The sequence below is a fragment of the Tachyglossus aculeatus genome, chromosome 8, assembly GCF_015852505.1.
Source record: "Tachyglossus aculeatus isolate mTacAcu1 chromosome 8, mTacAcu1.pri, whole genome shotgun sequence".
NCBI lineage: Eukaryota > Metazoa > Chordata > Mammalia > Monotremata > Tachyglossidae > Tachyglossus > Tachyglossus aculeatus.
In genome coordinates, this window is record NC_052073.1 from 36,827,966 (window position 1) to 36,847,653 (window position 19,688).

The window sequence follows — 19,688 nt, forward strand, 5'->3', positions numbered from 1 at the left end:
CCCCCCGTGGGACAACCTGAGGACCTTGTATCTCCCCCAGCGCTTAGCACAGTGCTTGGCACATAGTAAGCGCTTAACAAATATTGTTTATTGAAGCAGACACGAGCAGACCTCTCTCGGTGATGGGGGTGGGAGTCGAAGCAGACTAGAGGCCTCTCTCCGGTAACGGGTTGGACCCAAATAAACCGCTCTTCATTCATTCCTTCAATCGTATTTATTGAACGCCTACTGTGTGCAGAGCACTGGACTAAGCGCTTGGGAAGTACAAATAGTCAACATATAGAGACGGTCCCAACCCGACAATGGGCTCACAGTCGAGAAGCAGCGTGGCTCAGTAGAAAGAGCACGGGCTTGGGTTCAAATCCCGGCTCCGCCACTCAGCTGTGTGACTTTGGGCAAGTCACTTCACTTCTCTGGGCCTCAGTGACCTCATCTGGAAAATGGGGATTAAGACTGAGCCCCACATGGGACAACCTGATCACCTCGTACCTACCCCAGCGCTGAGAACAGTGCTTGTGGCACATTTTAAACACAAAAACAAAACAAGCGGACAGGTGTCAATACCATCGCAGTAAGTAGAATGATAGCTATAGCTCTTGAGGATGATGGGGGTGGGAGTTGAAAAGGACATAATAATGGCATTTATTAAGCGCTTACTATGTGCAAAGCACTGTTCTGAGTGCTGGGGAGGTTCCAAGGTGATCAGGTTGTCTCACGGTGGGGGGGGGGGGGGCTCGCAGTCTTCATCCCCATTTGACAGATGAGGGAACCGAGGCCTGCTGAGGTCACTGAGGCCTAGATAAGTGACGTGGCTCGCCCAAAGTCACACAGCTGAGAGTTGGCAGAGTCGGGATTTGAACCCATGACCTCTGACTCCAAAGCCCGGGCTCTTTCCGCTGAGCCACGCTGCTTCTCTAGGTGAGCATGAGTGGACATGGGCAGGCCGCTCTTGATGGTGATGGCGGGAGCCCCCGGCCCACGTCATCCCCCTGGCCTGGAATCCTCCAGGAGGCCTTCCCAGACTGAGCCCCTTCCTTCCTCTCCCCCTCGTCCCCCTCTCCACCCCCCCATCTTACCTCCTTCCCTTCCCCACAGCACCTGTATATATGGATATATGTTTGTACAGATTTATTACTCTATTTATTTATTTATTATACTTGTACATATCTATTCTATTTATTTTATTTTGTTAGTATGTTTGGTTTTGTTCTCTGTCTCCCCCTTTTAGACTGTGAGCCCACTGTTGGGTAGGGACCGTCTCTCTATGTTGCCAACTTGGACTTCCCAAGTGCTTAGTACAGTGCTCTGCACACAGTAAGCGCTCAATAAATACGATTGAATGAATGAATGAATGAATCATCATCATCAATTGTATTTATTGAGCGCTTACTATGTGCAGAGCACTGTACTAAGCGCTTGGGAAGTACAAATTGGCAACATATAGAGACGGTCCCTACCCAACAGTGGGCTCACAGCCTAAAAGGGGGAGACAGAGAACAAAACAAACATACTAACAAAATAAAATAAATAGAATAGATAAGTACAAGTAAAATAAATAAAGAGAGTAATAAATATGTGCAAACATATATACATATATACAGGTAATGAATGAGACGGGGCCGGAGGTGAAGCAGACAAGAGCAGGCCTCTCCAGGGCGATGGGGCAGACATCAGCAGCTCTCCTCTCTCTCTCTCTCTCTCTCTCAAGCGCTCAATAAATACGATTGAATGAATGAATAGTAAGCACTTAATACCATAGTTATTATTACTATTATTAGATAAGTGGCGGAGGCGGAATCCAACGCTTAGAACAGTGCATATAGTAAGCGCTTAATCCATGCCATTATTACAATTAGAACTCACGACCTTGTGACTCCCCGGGCCCCCTCAGGCCCCGGACACCACCCCTCAGGCTCCATTCCTATTGGTCCCCCGCCCCTCAGCCTCCATTCCCATTGGTCCCCTCCCTCAGGCCCCGCCCCCGCCCCGCAGGCTCCATTCCCATTGGTCCCGCCCCTCGGGCCCCGCCCCCGGCTCCATTCCCATTGGTCCCGCCCCTCGGTCCCTGCCCACCAGGCCCCGCCCTTCAGCCCCACCAGGCCCCGCCCCCGGCCCGCAGGCTCCGTTCCTATTGGCCCCGCCCACCAGGCCCCCCGCCCCACCCCTCAGGCTCCCTTCCCATTGGTCCCGCCCCTCAGGCCCCGCCCCTCACCCGCCCTCCTCCCCCTCAGGCTCCATTCCAATAGGCCCCGCCCCCATCGGCCCTCCCCTCAGCCCCCTCCCCATCAGGCCCCGGCCCCGCCCCTCCAGCTCCATTCCCATTGGTCCCGCCCCTCGGGCCCCTCCCACCAGGCCCCGCCCCCTCATCCCCCTTCCCATGAGGCCCCGCCCCCGGCCCGCAGGCTCCGTTCCCATTGGCCCGCTCCTCAGGCCCCCCTCCCCATCAGGTCCCGCCCCCCAAACCCGTCCCCATCAGGCCCCGCCCCCTCCCCGCAGGCTCCATTCCCATTGGTCCCGCCCCTCAGGCCCCTCCACTCAGCCGCCCTCCCCAGCAGGCCCCGCCCCTCATGCTCCGTTCCCATTGGCCCGCCCCTCATGCCCCTCCCCTCAGCCCCCCTCCCCATCAGGCCCCGCCCCCGGCCCTCAGGCTCCGCTCCCACTGGGCCCGCCCCTCAGGTCCCGGCCCCGCCCCTCAGGCTCCGCTCCCATTGGCCCGCCCCTCAGCCCCACCCCTCAGCCTCCCCGTCCCCCTCAGGCCCCGCCCCCGCCCCTCAGGCTCCGTTCCCACTGGGTCCGCCCTTCGGGCCCCGCCCCTCAGCCCCCTCCTCTCAGGCCCCGCCCCCGCCCCAGGCTCCGTTCCCACTGGGTCCGCCCCTCGGGCCCCGCCCACCAGGCCCCGCCCCTCAGCCCCCTCCCCATCAGGCCCCGCCCACACCCCTCAGGCTCCGCTCCCATCGGCCCGCCCCTCAGGCCCCTCCACTCAGCCCCTCCCATCAGGCCCCGCCCCCCCCCGCTCTCAGGCTCCGCTCCCATTGGTCCCGCCCCTCAGGCCCCGCCCCCGGCCCTCAGGCTGCGCTCCCATTGGTCCCTCCCCTCGGGCCCCGCCTCCCGGCACCTCCTCCCGCCCCGTCAGGGAGGGATGCGCGCGCAGACGGCGGGGGGGGGGGGGGAAGGCGCGTTGCGCGTGACGTCATCGCGGCGCGTGGGGCGGTTGGAAGGAGGAAACCGGGACCGGGATCGGGACCGGGAGCGCGAGGTGAGGGGGGGGAGGGGCGGGACGGGAAGGGACGGGACGGGAGGGGGGAGGGGAGGAGGGGGGACCCCCGGACCGCGGGGGGGGGGGGGGGGGGGAACACGTGACCGGAAGTGCGGGCCCGGCCCGGCCCGGGGGGGGCCACGTTTTTGCAGGCCGGGCCTCCCCTCCCCCTCCCACCCATCCCCCCCCCCCGGTGCCCAGCACTGCGCTGAGCGCTGGGGAGAGGAGAGAGGCCACTACGGTGAGGAGACGGGAGCCTCGCCCTTTATAGCAATCAATCAGTCAATCAATCAATCGTATTTATTGAGCGCTTAATTTATACCGACCCACTCTGGGGTGTGCGCAGCACTGTGCTGAGCGTTGGGGAGAGGCCACTACAGTGAGCAGACGGGAGCCTCGCCCTTTATATCGGCCCATGCTGGGGTGTGCGCAGCACTGTGCTGAGCGCTGGGGAGAGGCCACTACAGGGAGCAGACGTGAGCCTCGCCCCTAATATGTGCCCATCCTGGGGTGTGCGTAGCACTGTGCTGAGCGCTGGGGAGAGGCCACTACAGGGAGCAGACACGTGACCCACCGTCGAGGACCTTCCAGTGCACAGCACTGTGCTGAGCGCTGGGGAGAGGCCAGTACAGTGAGGAGACGGGAGCCTCGCCCTTTATATCGGCCCATTCTGGGGTGTGCATAGCACTGTGCTGAGCGCTGGGGAGAGGCCAGTACAGTGAGGAGACGTGAGCCTCGCCCTTTATATCGGCCCATTCTGGGGTGTGCATAGCACTGTGCTGAGCGCTGGGGACAGGCCAATACAGGGAGCAGATGTGAGCCTCGCCCCTAATATGTGCCCATTCTGGGGTGTGCGTAGCACTGTGCTGAGCGCTGGGGAGAGGCCAGTACAGTGAGCAGACGTGAGCCTCGCCCTTTATATCGGCCCATTCTGGGGTGTGCACAGCCCTGTGCTGAGCGCTGGGGAGAGGCCAGTACAGCGGGCAGACACAAGACCCACCCTTGAGGATCTTCCAGCCGACAGTGTGCACAGCACTGTGCTGAGCGCTGGGGAGAGGCCACTACAGTGAGGAGACGTGAGCCTCGCCCTTTATATAGGCCCATGCTAGGGTGTTCGCAGCACTGTGCTGAGCGCTGGGGAGAGGCCACTACAGTGAGGAGACGTGAGCCTCGCCCGTTATATCGGCCCATTCTGGGGTGTGCGCAGCACTGTGCTGAGCGCTGGGGTGAGGCCAGTACAGCAAGCAGACACAAGACCCACCCTCGAGGACTTTCCAGCCGGCAGTGTGCACAGCACTGTGCTGAGCACTGGGGAGAGGCCAGTACAGTGAGCAGACACGAGACCCACCCTTGAGGACCTTCCAGCCCGCAGTGTGCGCAGCACTGTGCTGAGCGCTGGGGAGAGGCCAGTACAGTGAGCAGACGTGAGCCCCGCCCTTTATATCTGCCCATTATGGGGTGTGCACAGCCCTGTGCTGAGCGCTGGGGAGAGGCCAGTACAGTGAGCAGACACGACACCCACCCTCGAGGACCTTCCAGTGCGCAGCACTGTGCTGAGCGCTGGGGAGAGGCCAGTACAGTGAGGAGACGTGAGCCTCGCCCTTTATATAGGCCCATGCTGGCGTGTGCGCAGCACTGTGCTGAGCGCTGGGGAGGGGCCAGTACAGTGAGCAGACGTGAGCCTTGCCCTTTATATCGGCCCATTCTGGGGTGTGCACAGCACTGTGCTGAGCGCTGGGGAGAGGCCAGTACAGTGAGGAGACGTGAGCCTCGCCCTTTATATCGGCCCATTCTGGGGTGTGTGCAGCACTGTGCTGAGCACTGGGGAGAGGCCAGTACAGTGAGCAGATGCGTAGACCCACCCTCAAGGATCTTCCAACCAACAGTGTGCACAGCACTGTGCTGAGCGCTGAGGACAGGCCGTTACAGTGAGGAGATGTTAGCCTCGCCCTTTATGTCTGCCCATTCTGTGGTGTGCGCAGCACTGTGCTGAGCGCTGGGGAGAGGCCAATACAGTAAGGAGACGTGAGCCTCGCCCTTTATATCGGCCCATTCTGGGGTGTGCACAGCACTGTGCTGAGCGCTGGGGAGAGGCCAGTACAGTGAGGAGACGTGAGCCTCGCCCTTTATATCTGCCCATTCTGTGGTGTGCGCAGCACTGTGCTGAGCGCTGGGGAGAGGCCGATACAGCGAGCAGACACGAGACCCACCCTCAAGGACCTTCCAGCCGACGGTGTGCACAGCACTGTGCTGAGCGCTGGGGACGGGCCGTTGCAGCGAGTAGACGTGGAAAGAGCCCGGGCTTCGGAGTCCGAGGTCACGGGTTCAAATCCCGCCTCCGCCACTTGTCAGCTGGGTGACTTTGGGCCAGTCACTTCACTTCTCTGAGCCTCAGTTCCCTCATCTGGAAAATGGGGATAATAATAATAATAATCTTGGTATTTGTTAAGCGCTTACTATGTGCAAAGCACTGTTCTAAGCGCTGGGAGGAGACAGGATGATCAGGTTGTCCCATGTGAGGCTCACGATCTTAGTCCCCATTTTACAGATGAGGTAACTGAGGATGAAGCCTGTGAGCCCCAAGGGGGACAACCCGATCACCTTGTATCTTCCCCAGCGCTTAGAACAGTGCGTGGCACATAGTGAGCGCTTAAGAGGTGCCATCATTATCCCTTCTAGTCTGTGAGCCCGCTGTTGGGTAGGGACCGTCTCTACACGTTGCCAACTTGGACTTCCCAAGCGCTTAGTACAGTGCTCTGCACACAGGAAGCGCTCAGTAAATACGATTGAATGAATGAATGGGTTCAAATCCCGGCTCCACCAATTGTCTGCTGTGTGACTTTGGGCAAGTCACTTCCCTTCTCTGGGCCTCAGTTCCCTCATCTGGAAAATGGGGATGGAGACCGGGAGCCCCCCGGGGGACAACCTGATCGCCTTGTATCCTCCCCGGTGCTTAGAACAGTGCTTGGCACATAGTAAGCGCTTAACAAATGCCATCATTATCCCTTCTAGACTATGGCCCTTCTAGCCTGTGAGCCCGCTGTTGGGTAGGGACCGTCTCTACACGTTGCCAACTTGGACTTCCCAAGCGCTTAGTACAGTGCTCTGCACACAGGAAGCGCTCAGTAAATACGATTGAATGAATGAATGGGTTCAAATCCCTGCTCCGCCAATTGTCCGCTGTGTGACTTTGGGCAAGTCACTTCCCTTCTCTGGGCCTCAGTCCCCTCATCTGGAAAATGGGGATGGAGACCGGGAGCCCCCCGGGGGACAACCTGATCGCCTTGTATCCTCCCCGGCGCTTAGAACAGTGCTTGGCACATAGTAAGCGCTTAACAAATGCCGTTATTATATTACGTGAGCCCTGCCCTTAACGTCGGCCCATTCTGTGGTGTGCAGAGCACTGCGCTGAGCGCTGGGGAGAGGCTGGTACAGCGAGCGGACACGAGACCCGCCTTGGAGGAGCGTCCAGCCCACCGCGTGCGGAGCCTGCGCTGAGCGCTGGGGAGAGTCCAATACAGTGAGTAGACACGATCCCTTCCCCCTAAGCATGAGAAGCAGCGTGGCTCAGTGGAAAGAGCCCGGGCTTTGGAGTCGGAGGTCGTGGGTTCGAATCCCGGCTCCGCCACTTGTCAGCTGGGTGACTTTGGGCGAGTCACTTCACTTCTCTGGGCCTCAGTGACCTCATCTGGAAAATGGGGGTGAAGACTGGGAGCCCCCCCGTGGGACAACCTGATCACCTTGGAACCTCCCCAGCGCTTAGAACAGTGCTTGGCACATAGTAAGCGCTTAACAAATGCCATCATTATTATTATTAAGTTGATCGCCTAATATGTGCAGGGCACTGTACTGAGTGTTGGGGAGAATCCAATTCAGTGAGTAGACACAATCCCTGCCCTTGAGCTGGCAGTCTATCAGGAGTATGTCCTGAGCGCCCGCCTGGGCGCGGAGCATTGTGCTAAGCTCTTGGGAGACGTCATCCCTGCCCTCAAGGCTCTTACATCATCATCATCATCATCATCATCATCAATCGTATTTATTGAGCGCTTACTGTGTGCAGAGCACTGTACTAAGCGCTTGGGAAGTACAAATTGGCAACATATAGAGACGGTCCCTACCCAACAGTGGGCTCACAGTCTTACAGCCTGCTGTGTGCAGAGCACTGTAGTAAGCAGCGTGGCTCAGTGGAAAGAGCCCGGGCTTTGGAGTCAGAGGTCGTGGGTTCAAATCCCGGCTCCGCCAATCGTCAGCTGGGTGACTTTGGGCGAGTCACTTCACTTCTCTGGGCCTCAGTGACCTCATCTGGAAAATGTGAGCCCCCCGTGGGTCAACCTGATCACCTTGGAACCTCCCCAGGGCTTAGAACAGTGCTTTGCACATAGTAAGCGCTTAATAAATGCCAGTATTATTATTATTCATTCATTCGTTCATTCAGTCGTATTTATTGAGCGCTTACTGTGTGCAGAGCACTGGACTAAGCGCTTGGGAAGTCCAAGTTGGCAACATAGAGAGACGGTCCCTACCCGACGGCGGGCTCACAATCTAGAAGGGGGAGACAGCCAACGAAACACAACATATTAACAAAATAAAATAGATAGAATCGATATGTACAAGTAAAATAAATAGAGTAATAAATATGTACAAACATATATACGGGGGCTGTGACTTGTCAGCCGGGTGACTCTGGGCAAGTCGCTTCACTTCTCTGGGCCTCAGTTCCCTCATCTGCAAAATGGGGATGAAGACTGTGAGCCCCCCGGGGGACAACCTGATCACCTTGTATCCCCCCCCCCCCCCCAGCGCTTAGGACAGTGCTTTGCACATAGTAAGCTCTTGGGAGACTCAGAGCCCCCGTCCTCTGCCTCCTAAACCCGTGTTCCTTTTTCTGTTACGCCAGTCATCATCAATCGTATTTATTGAGCGCTTACTATGTGCAGAGCACTGTCAGTTTATGTTGAGTGCTTACAGTGTGCAGAGCACTGGACTAAGCGCTTGGGAGAGTCCAGTACAGCAGCAGAACAGGCATGTTCCCACAAGGAGCGTACGGTTCGGGGGGGGGGGAGACGGGCGCGAAGAGAAATAAGGAAACGAGGGAGGGGGACGGCGTCGGGGGAGGAAGAGAGGGAGCGAGTCGGGGCGACGCAGAAGGGAGCGGGAGAGGAGGAAAGGAGGGCGCAGTCAGGGAAGGCCTCCGGGAGGAGGAGGTGTGCCGGTTTTCCAGGAGAATCAATCAATCAATCGTATTTATTGAGCGCTTCCTGGGTGCAGAGCACTGGACTAAGCGCTTGGGAAGTCCACGTTTGCACATCTAGAGACGGTCCCTACCCAACAGCGGGCTCACAGGCTAGAAGGGGGAGACAGACAGCAAAACAAAACAGATTTGCAAAATAAAATAAATAGAATGGATATGTACAGGTAAAATAAGTAAGTAAATAGGGTACTAAATATGTACAAACATATATACATATATACAAATATATATACAAAACAAAACAAACATATATACACATATATATATACATAAATATATATACATCACAAAATAAAATAAATAGAATAGATATGTACAAGTAAAATAAGTAAATAGGGTACTAAATATGTACAAACATATATACATATGTATTATATATATAAATATATATACAAAACTAAACAAATATACATATATACTACATATATATATATAGGTATATGTGCATCACAAAATAAAATAAATAGAATAGATACGTACAAGTAAAACAAGTAAATAGGGTAATTTGTACAAACATATATACATATATATTATATATATATAAAAATATATATACAAAACAAAACAAACATATACATATATATTATATATAAATATATATGCATCACAAAATAAAATAGAATAGATATGTACAAGTGAAATAAGTAAATAGGGTACTAAATATGTACAAACATATATACATACATATGTATATAAATATACATACAAAACAAACATATATACATATGTATTATATATAAATATATGCATAACAAAATAAAATAAATAGAATAGATATGTACAAGTAAAATAAGTAAGTAAATAGGGTAATAAATATGTGCTAACATATATACATATATAATATTATATTACATATTTGTATATATACATTATATATATTATACATATATGCATATACATATATGATATATAATATATTGTATTATATATGTATATGTGTTTGTGGGCAGTGACTGGCCCAAGGTCACCCAGCGGGTGGGGACGAGCTGGGTTGAGAACCCAGACCCAAGTTCTCTCCCCTAGGCCTCGCTGCTTCTCTAAGAAGTGAAATGACTGGCCCAGGGTCACCCAGCAGGCAGGGGACCCATTCATTCATTCATTCATTGAGCACTTACTGTGTGCAGAGCACTGTACTAAACGCTCGGGAAGGCCAAGTCGGCAACAGATAGAGACGGTCCCTACCCGACAACGGGCTCACAGCCTAGAAGAGGGAGACAGACGACAGAACAAAACATGTGGGCGGGTGTCGAGTCGTCAGAATAAATAGAAATAAAGCTAGATGCACATCATTGACAAAATAAATAGAATAGTCAATATGGACAGGTAAAAAAAAATAGAGTAACAAATCTGTACAGACATATAGACAGGTGCTGTGGGGAGGGGAAGGAGGTAGGGCCCTCCTTCCTCTGCCCCTCCTCCCCCTCTCCATCCCTCCCGCCTTACCTCCTTCCCCTCCCCACAGCACCTGGTTATATGTTTGTACGCATATTTATTACTCTATTTATTTTATTTGTACATATTTATTCTATTTATTTTATTTTGTTACTATGTTTTGTTTTGTCATCCGTCTCCCCCTTCTAGACTGTGAGCCTGCTGTCGGGTAGGGACCGTCTCTAGATGTTGCCAATTTGGACTTCCCAAGTGCTTAGTCCAGTGCTCTGCACACAGTAAGCGCTCAATAAATACTATTGAAGGAGTGAATGAATTGGGGAGGAGGAGAGGAGAAAGGGGGCTGAGTGTGGGAAGGCCTCCCGGAGGAGGTGAGCTCTCAGTAGGGCTTGGAAGGGAGGAAGAGGGATAGTTTGGCGGATGGGCGGAGGGAGGGAATTCCGGGGCAGGGGGAAGACGGGGGTCGACGGCGGGACGGGCGAGAAGGAGGCCCGGTGAGGAGGGGAGCGGCGGCGGAGGAGCGGAGGCTGCGGGCTGGGCTGGAGAAGGACAGAAGGGAGCTGAGGGGATGGATGGACAGCCTTGGAATAATCAATCATAATCAATCGTATTTATTGAGTGCTTACTATATGCAGAGCACTGTACTAAGCACTTGGGAAGTACAAATTGGTAACATCTAGAGACAGTCCCTACCCAACAGTGGACTCACAGTCTAAAAGGGGGAGACAGAGAACAAAACCAAACATACTAACAAAATAAAATAAATAGACTAGATATGTACAAGCAAAATAAATAAATGGAGTAATAAATATGTACCAACATATATACATATATACAGGTGCTGTGGGGAAGGGAAGGAGGTAAGAAGGGGGGGATGGAGAGGGGGACGAGGGGGAGAGAAGCCCTTGGAAGCCCAGAGGGAGGAGATTTTGCTTGATTTTTTCATTCAGTCGTATTTATTGAGCACTTACTGTGTGCAGAGCACTGTACTGAGCGCTTGGGAAGTCCAAGTTGGCAACATAGAGAGACGGTCCCTACCCAACAGCGGGCTCACAGTCTAGAAGCAGCGTGGCTCACTGGAAAGAGCTCGGGCTTTGGAGTCAGAGTTCACGGGTTCAAATCCCAGCTCTGCCAATTGTCAGCTGGGTGACTTTGGGCCAGTCACTTCGCTTCTCTGGGCCTCAGTTCCCTCATCTGTATAATGGGGGTTAAGACTGTGAGCCCCCCCGGGACAACCTGATCACCTTGTATCTCTCCAGCGCTTTGCACATAGTTAAGCGCTTAATAAATGCCATTATTAAGTGCAAGTTGGCAACATCTAGAGACGGTCCCTACCCAACAGCAGGCTCCCAGTCTAGAAGGGGGAGACAGACAACGAAACAAAGCATATTAACCAAATAAAATAAATAGAATAAATAGTTACAAGTAAAATAAATAAATAAATAGGGTAATAAGTCTGTACAAACATATATATATATCTATCCAGGTGCAAGTCACTTCGCTTCTCTGGGCCTCAGTTCCCTCATCTGTATAATGGGGGTTAAGACTGTGAGCCCCCCTTGGGACAACCTGATCACCTTGTATCCCTCCAGCGCTTTGCACATAGTTAAGCGCTTAATAAATGCCATTATTAAGTGCAAGTTGCCAACATCTAGAGACGGTCCCTATCCAACAGCAGTCTCACAGTCTAGAAGGGGGAGACAGACAATGAAACAAAGCATATTAACCAAAGAAAATAAATAGAATAAATAGTTACAAGTGAAATAAAGAAATAAATAGGGTAATAAATCTGTACAAACATATATATATCTATCCAGGTGCAAGTCACTTCACTTCTCTGGGCCTCAGTTCCCTCATCTGTATAATGGGGGTTAAGACTGTGAGCCCCCCTTGGGACAACCTGATCACCTTGTATCCCTCCAGCGCTTTGCACATAGTAAGCACTTAATAAATGCCATTATTAAGTCCAAGTTGGAGCATCTAGAGACGGTCCCTATCCAACAGCAGGCTCCCAGTCTAGAAGGGGGAGACAGACAACAAAACAAAGCATATTAACCAAATAAAATAAATAGTTACAAGTGAAATAAATAAGTAAATAGGGTAGTAAATCTGTACAGACATATATATATATATATATAGATAGATAGATAGATAGATCTATCTATCCATCCAGGTGCTGTGGGGAGGTGGAGGAGGTAAGGCGGGGGGATGGGGATGGGGAAGGGGAAGAGGGGGCTGAGTGTGGGAAGGCCTCCTGGAGGAGGTGAGCTCTCAGTAGGGCTTTGATGCCCCAGACCCAGGTGGCCCGACTCCCAGGGCCGTCCGGTGGCTCAGTTTCCCTCCCCCCCGGGCGTCTATCCCACCGCCCCCCGTGCCTTCCCGCGCAGACGATGGCCGTGAACGTCTACTCCACCTCGGTCACCAGCGACAACCTCAGCCGCCACGACATGCTCGCCTGGATCAACGAGTCGCTGCAGCTCGTCCTCACCAAGATAGAGCACCTCTGCTCCGGTGAGAGACCCCCCCAAGGACGGCCCGTTCCCCCCCAGGCTCCTCCGGGCGGGCTCGAGAAACACCGTGGACCGGGCCGGGGGTCTGGGTTCGGGTCCCGCGCAGCCCCGGCGCAGAAGGAGGGAAGGAAAGCAGGCAGGGGACGGAGCCGGACGTAACCGCCGCGGATCCGAGCGCCGGGCGCAGGAGGGACGGGAAGAGGGGGACGGCTGGGCTGAGGGTCAAGGTGCTTAGAACAGTGCTCTGCACGTGGTAAGCGCTTAACAAATACCATCATCATCATTATTATTATGATCGGCAGGTGCGGCCTACTGCCAGTTCATGGATATGCTGTTCCCCGGCTCCGTGGCCCTGAAGAAGGTGAAATTCCAGGCCAAACTGGAGCACGAGTACATCCAGAATTTTAAGATTCTCCAAGCCGGCTTCAAGAGGATGGGCGTCGACAAGGTACCTGGCGGGAATCCCCATCATCGGGTCATTCAGGTGTATTTATTGAGCGCCGACGGAGTGCAGGGCACTGGACTAAGCGCTCGGGAAGTCCAAGTCGGCCACGGATAGAGAGGGTCCCTACCCGACAACGGGCTCACGGGCTAGAAGGGGGAGACGGACGACAAAACAAAACGTGGACGGGGGTCAAAGTCGTCAGAATAAATAGAATTAATGCTAGATTCATTCATTCATTCAGTCGTATTTGTTGAGCGCTGACGGAGTGCAGAGCACTGGACTAAGCACTCGGGAAGTCCAAGTCGGCCACAGATAGAGACGGTCCCTACCCGACAACCGGCTCACGGTCTAGAAGGGGGAGACGGACGACAAAACAAAACGTGTGGATGGGGGTCAAAATCTGTCAGAATAAATAGAATTAAAGCTAGATTCATTCATTCATTCATTCAGTCGTATTTATTGAGCGCTGACGGAGTGCAGAGCACTGGACTAAGCGCTCGGGTAGTCCAAATCGGCCATGGATAGAGACGGTCCCTACCCAACAGTGGGCTCACAGTCTTGAAGGGGGAGACGGACGACAAAACAAAACATGTGGACGGGGGTCAAAATCGTCAGAATAAATAGAATTAATGCTAGATTCATTCATTCATTCAGTCGTATTTATTGGGAGAGTCCAGTTAGGGTCAGTCGATCCCGTCCCAGAGCTGGGCTGAGCGCTTGGGAAGTACAAGTTGGCAACATATCATCAATCATATTTATTGAGCGCTTACTATGTGCAGAGCACTGTACTAAGCGCTTGGGAAGTACAAATTGGCAACATATAGAGACAGTCCCTACCCAACAGTGGGCTCACAGTCTAAAAGCATAGAGAGACGGTCCCCGATAGCGGGATCCCAGTCTAGCAGGCTAGTTTATTGAGGGCCTGCTGTGTGCAGAGCACTGTGCTGAACGCTTGGGAGAGTCCAGTAGGGTCAGCCGATCCTGGCCTGGCCCGGAGCCTGGCCTGAGGGTGGTTGGGGTGTGGGGGAGACCTTGGGGGGGCGGACCGGGGTCGAAGGGAAGGCGGTGGGGGCGTCTAGGAGGTGTCTTTTGGGGGCGGGGGGGGCCGCACGCCGGGCAGCGTGACGGACCGTGGCTCGTCGGGCAGATCATCCCCGTGGACAAGCTGGTGAAGGGCAAGTTCCAGGACAACTTCGAGTTCGTCCAGTGGTTCAAGAAGTTCTTCGACGCCAACTACGACGGCAAGGACTACGACCCCGTGGCGGCCCGCCAGGGCCAGGACCCCGCCCCCGCCAACGCCAACGCCAACCCCGCCTCCCTGCTCGCCCCCGGGCCCAACAGGCCCAAGAAGACCCTCGGCTCGGGCAGCGCCAGTGAGTACGGGGGGCGCGGGGGGCGCGGGGACGGGGGAGAGGGGCAGCACCCCGCCGGCGGCCGTTGGGACGGCTCTTCCGGCGTTCAGGTGAGCCTGTCTACTACGTAGGCGCCGGAAGAATTGTTACAGCTCTTCCGGCGTTCAGGTGAGCTTGTCTACTACATAGGCGCTGGAAGAGTTGTTACAGCTCTTCCGGCGTTCAGGTGAGCCTGTCTACTACAGAGGTGCCGGAAGAGTTGTCACAGCTCTTCCGGCGTTCAGGTGAGCCTGTCTACTACGTAGGCGCCGGAAGAATTTCCCTCCTTTCCTCCTCTTCCCTCCCTCCCTCCTCCTCCTCCTTCCCTTTCTTCTTCCTCCTCCTCCTTCTCTTTCCCTTCTCTTCCCTCCCTCCTCCTCTTCCCTCCTTTCCTCCTCCCTTTCCCTCCTCCTCTTCCCTTCTTTCCTCCTCCTCTTCCCTCCTTCCTTCTCCTCTTTCCTCCCTCCCTCCTCTTCTTCCTCCCACCCTCCTCTCTCCTCCCTCCCACTTTCCTCCCCCCTTCCCTTCCTCCTCCTCTTCCTTCCCTTTTTCTTCCCTCCCTTCCTCCTCCTCCTCTTCCCTCCCTTCTTACCTCCTCCTCTTCCCTCCCATCCTCCTCCTCCTTCCCTTCCTCCTCTTCCCTCCCTTCCTCCTCCTCCGCTTCCCTCCCTTCCTCCTCCTCCGCTTCCCTCCCTTCCTCCTCCTCTTCCCTCCTTCCTTCTCCTCTTTCCTCCTTCCCTCCTCTTCTTCCTCCCACCCTCCTCTCTCCTCCCTCCCACCCTCCTCTCTCCTCCCTTCCACTTTCCTCCCCCTCCTCTTCCCTTCCTCCTCCTCTTCCTTCCCTTTTTCTTCCCTCCCTTCCTCCTCCTCTTCCCTCCCTTCCTCCTCCTCTTCCCTCCCTTCTTACCTCCTCCTCTTCCCTCCCTTCTTTCCTCCTCTTCCCTCCCATCCTCCTCCTCCTTCCCTTCCTCCCCCTCCTCTTCCCTCCCTTCCTCCTCCTCTTCTTCCCTCCCTTCCTCCTCCTTCCCTTCCTCCTCTTCCCTCCCTTCCATCTTCTCCTCTTTCCTCCCTTCCTCTTCCCTCTCTTCCTCCTCTTCCTTCCCTTCCTCCTCTTCCCTCCCTTCTTTCCTCCTCCTCTTCCCTCCCTTCTTTCCTCCTCCTCTTCCCTCCCTTCTTTCCTCCTCCTTCCCTTCCTCCTCTTTCCTTCCTTCCTTCTTCTCTTTCCTCCCTTCCTCCTCCTCTTCCCTCCCTTCTTCCTCCTCCTCTTCCCTCCCTTCCTCCTCTCCCCTCCCATCCTTCTCCTCCTCCTCCCTCCCTCTTCCTCCTCCTGGTCCTCCTCCTCCCTCCCTCTTCCTCCTCCTGGTCCTCCTCCTCCTCCGGCTCTGTGTCTCCGGCGGGTCACCCCCGGTGCTGTGGGTGTGCCGCGGAGCGGAGCGGAGCGCCGTGTGAGTCCCGGAGGAAGTCGCCGCGGCCCCCTCCCCACCGCCATCCCGTCGGTTGTGTTCCAGCCCCTGCGCGGCCCGTGTCCACCCAGAGGACGGCGGCCTCTTCCACCCCCAAGCCGGGCCCCGGGACGGCGCGCAAGGCCCTCGGCGGAGGAGGCAACGGCGAAGATGAGTCGGCCGAGCTGGTCCAACAGGTGCCCGGCCCCCCGAACCCCGGGACACCAAGCTGGAGGCAGGGAGGCTGGGGGGCCGGGGGGGGACCCGGGAGCCGGCCTCCTCTCCCCCCTCATCAATCAGTCCATAATAATAATGATGGCATTTGTTAAGCGCTTACTATGTGCGAAGCACTGCTCTAAGCACCGGGAGGGATACACGGTGATCAGTTTGTCCCACGTGGGGCTCACGGTCTTCATCCCCATTTTACAGATGAGGTATCTGAGGCCCAGAGAAGTTAAGTGGCTTGCCCAAGGTCACCCAGCTGACAGTGGCAGAGCGGGGATTCGAACCCGTGGCCTCTGACTCCCAAGCCCGCTCTCTTTCCACTGGGCCGCGTGGTATTTATGGAGCGCTTACAACGGGCAGGGCACCGTGCCAAGCGCTTGGGAGAGTCCAGTAGAGCGGAGGCGGTCGCCACGTTCCCCGCCCACAACGAGCGGACAGTCTCCCCCCCGGGCCTAGCGCGGGCCTCGAACCTATCCGTCCGTCCACCTCAGGGTGTCTACCGACTGAGCGCTTCCAAGGTGCGGAGCACTGGACTAAGCGCTGGGGAGCGTCGGCCCAAACAGGAGGAGACCCGTCCCCTGCCTAGAACGAGTGTTTCCTCATAATAATAATAATAATAACGATGGCATTTATTAGAGAAGCAGCGTGGCTCAGTGGAAAAGAGCCCAGGCTTTGGAGTCAGAGGTCATGGGTTCAAATCCCGGCTCCGCCACTTGTCGGCTGTGTGACTTCGGGGAAGTCACTTCACGTCTCTGGGCCTCAGTTCCCTCATCTGTAAAATGGGGATGAAGACTGTGAGCCCACCGTGGGACAACCCGATCACCTTGTAACCTCCCCAGCGCTTAGAACGGTGCTTTGCACATAGTAAGCGCTTAATAAATGCCATTATTATTATTATTATTTATTAAGCGCTTACTATGTGCATAGCACCGTTCTAAGCGCCGGGGAGGTTACAAGCCGATCGGGTTGCCCCACGGGGGGCTCCCAGTCTCCATCTCCATTTTCCAGATGAGGCCACCGAGGCCCAGAGAAGTCAAGTGACTTGCCCAAAGTCACACAGCTAATTGGCGGCGGCGGGATTTGAACCCACAACCTCTGACTCCCAAGCCCGGGCTCTTTCCTCTGAGCCACCGACGGGGCTTAGTGGCCCCGGGCTTCGGAGTCAGAAGGTCACGGGTTCCAATCCCGGCTCCGCCACCCCGTCTGCCGTGTGGCCTTGGGCGAAGCACTTCTCCGGGCCTCAGTTCCCTCATCTGGAAAACGGGGATGGAGGCCGCGAGCCCCACTGATGACCTTGTATCTGCTCCCAGCGCCGAGAACACTGCTTGGCATAGAGGAAATGCTTAAATACCGTTATTATTATTATTATTATCCACTTGTAACTCCATTACAAGTGAAGCCCGGGCTTTGAAGTCAGAGGTCATCGGTTCAAATCCCGGCTCTGCCACTTGTCAGCTGGGTGACTTTGGGCAAGTCACTTCTCTGGGCCTCAGTTTCCTCCTCTGTAAAATGGGGATTAAGACTGCGAGCCCCCCGTGGGACAACCTGGTCACCTTGTAAATTCCCCAGCGCTTAGAATGGTGCTTTGCACATAGTAAGCGCTTAATAAATGCCATTATTATTATTATTATTATCCACTTGTAACCCCATTACAAGTCAAGCCCGGGCTTGGGAGTCAGAGGTCATGGGTTCAAATCCCGGCTCTGCCACCTGTCAGCTGGGTGACTTTGGACAAGTCACTTCTCTGGGCCTCAGTTTCCTCCTCTGTAAAATGGGGATTAAGACTGCGAGCCCCCCGTGGGACAACCTGGTCACCTTGTAAATTCCCCAGCGCTTAGAACGGTGCTTTGCACATAGTAAGCGCTTAATAAATGCCATCATCATTATTATTATTATTATCCACTTGTAACCCCATTATTATCATTATTATTATCCACTCGCCACCCCAGTCACTGTGGCCGGGGCCACCTGCCCCTTCGGCCTGTGTTTCTTTTTGGGGGGGGATGCGGGAGGGCCGGGGTTGGGGGGCTCCCCGCTGACCGCGGGGTCCCGCCGCCTCGGGCAGATCCACGTCCTAAAGCTGACGGTGGAAGACCTGGAGAAGGAGCGCGACTTCTACTTCGGGAAGCTGCGCAACATCGAGCTCATCTGCCAGGAGAACGAGGGCGAGAGCGACCCCGTCCTGCAGCGGATCGTGGACATCCTCTACGCCACGGACGTAAGCCCGGGGGGCCGCGCGGAGGAGGAGGAGGAGGACGAGGGGGGGATTCCCGACGCCCCTCCGCCTCACCCATTCCCACCCTTCTTCCCCCCGCCACCCAGGAAGGGTTCGTCATTCCCGACGAAAGCGGCCCGCAGGAGGAAGAGCAGGAGGAGTACTGATGGCGGTCGCGTCCGCCCGTGTGTGTGTCCCCCCCCCACCCCCCGACGCGCGTGTGTGTGTGTGAATGTGCGTGTGCACGCGTGCGTGTGTGCCCCCCACCTCCCACCCCGGGCCGGCCCCCCCCCCCCCGAAGAACTGTTTCCGGTTTTCCTCTGCCCACGAGCGGCAGCGGGTACCTCTTCCCGAAGTGCACTTGGGTCCCACCCGTCCCGACACGGCGGCCCACGGGGAGGCCGCGGCAGAGACGCCTCGGCGAACCGATGCCTTAACAAGTGCTCAGACCGCGCTCAGACGGGCCGGTGACCCGGGCGCCCGCGGGCCGGCCCGGGCCCCCCGCGCCTCCCGCCCCGGATTTCAGAAGCAAGCGCTCCCCACACTTCCCGGTCAGCCCTCCCCTCCCGTCCCCCCCACTTCCCGTCGAACCCCATCCCGTTTCCAGGCATCGATTCCATCCGCCACCTCGGAGGATGCGACGCCCAGCCGGCCGGGCCCCCTCCCCGCCGCCCCGGCAGCGACGGCGGGGGGACCTCGCCGGACCCCAGGGACTGGGGAGGCCGAGATGGGCCGGAGATAAAAGTCACTGATGCGGTAACCGGCCTGGACCGTGTGGTTTGTCGGGGCGGGCGGCGCGGCGGGCCTCTGGTCTCAATCCACGCTCGTATTTAAAGAAAAAAGAAATCCATAGCCCCTTTTACTCTCCCCAGCCCGGGTCCTTGTCCAGCCCTGCCCGGGGGTCGCCCGCCCTGACGTGGGTCTGAGCGAGCGAGCGAATGTGCGTGTTAAGGCGGGAGCTGGGGGAAGCCCGCGTTCAAACGACGAAAATGCCGAAAGCGAACGGAAAAGTTAGAAACCCTCAACTTCCCTTGGGGAAGTGGGCAAGGGAGCCGCGTCCCCGCGCTCCTTCCGCTCTCTCCCCTTCCTCCTCGTCTCTGTCTGTCTCTCCCCGTTCCCCCTTCAGATTCGGCCCTCATTTTCCCCAGAACCCACGTTGTGCCCGGCCCGGCGTTGTTGGTCTGATTTCTAAATAAACTTCTGGATTTCAAGATCCCCCTCCTCTTCCTCCTCCTCCTCTCCCCTGGCTTGGGCTGCCTTGTCAGGGTTGGGGAGCGTCGTGATCCTTTCTTCACGTCCAACCTTGGCAGCTCTGGCTAGGCGGGCATCGCTCCGTCCGACCGATCGGGGGGATGTACCGAGCTCCCACTGTTGGGTAGGGACCGTCTCTAGATGTTGCCAGCCTGTACTTCCCAAGCGCTTAGTCCAGTGCTCTGCCCACAGTAAGCGCTCAATAAATACGACTGAATGAATGATGAGCACCTGCCATGGGCAGAGCACTGTACTGAGAGAAGCAGCGTGGCTCAGTGGAAAGAGCCCGGGCTTTGGAGTCAGAGGTCAGGGG

General features: G+C 55.7%; 1 protein-coding gene across 2 annotated transcripts; it reads left to right on the forward strand.

The window, feature by feature from the left end:
* Positions 1–3,179: 3,179 nt before the first annotated feature.
* On the forward strand, positions 3,180–18,385 carry MAPRE1 (microtubule associated protein RP/EB family member 1). 2 transcript variants are annotated; one of them, XM_038750363.1, is made up of 8 exons: positions 3,180–3,256; positions 6,656–6,776; positions 12,284–12,407; positions 12,709–12,854; positions 13,999–14,224; positions 15,751–15,881; positions 17,975–18,127; positions 18,232–18,385. In XM_038750363.1, the coding sequence occupies exons 3-8, from the start codon at positions 12,287–12,289 to the stop codon at positions 18,289–18,291; spliced, it is 837 nt and encodes a 278-aa protein (XP_038606291.1). In that variant the 5' UTR covers positions 3,180–3,256; positions 6,656–6,776; positions 12,284–12,286; the 3' UTR covers positions 18,292–18,385. The 2 variants fall into 2 exon arrangements, with proteins under 2 accessions (XP_038606291.1, XP_038606292.1); XM_038750364.1 differs by lacking the exon at positions 6,656–6,776 and having other exon boundaries at positions 3,204–3,256.
* The last annotated feature ends 1,303 nt before the right edge of the window (positions 18,386–19,688 follow it).

Bases quoted from the DNA above. Each gene is read 5' to 3' on its own strand.
- MAPRE1 (XM_038750363.1), top strand. From the start codon at position 12,287: ATGGCCGTGAACGTCTACTCCACCTCGGTCACCAGCGACAACCTCAGC. The intron at 12,408-12,708 runs GTGAGAGACCCC...TATGATCGGCAG, and splicing joins GATAGAGCACCTCTGCTCCG to GTGCGGCCTACTGCCAGTTC. The intron at 15,882-17,974 runs GTGCCCGGCCCC...CGCCTCGGGCAG, and splicing joins CGGCCGAGCTGGTCCAACAG to ATCCACGTCCTAAAGCTGAC.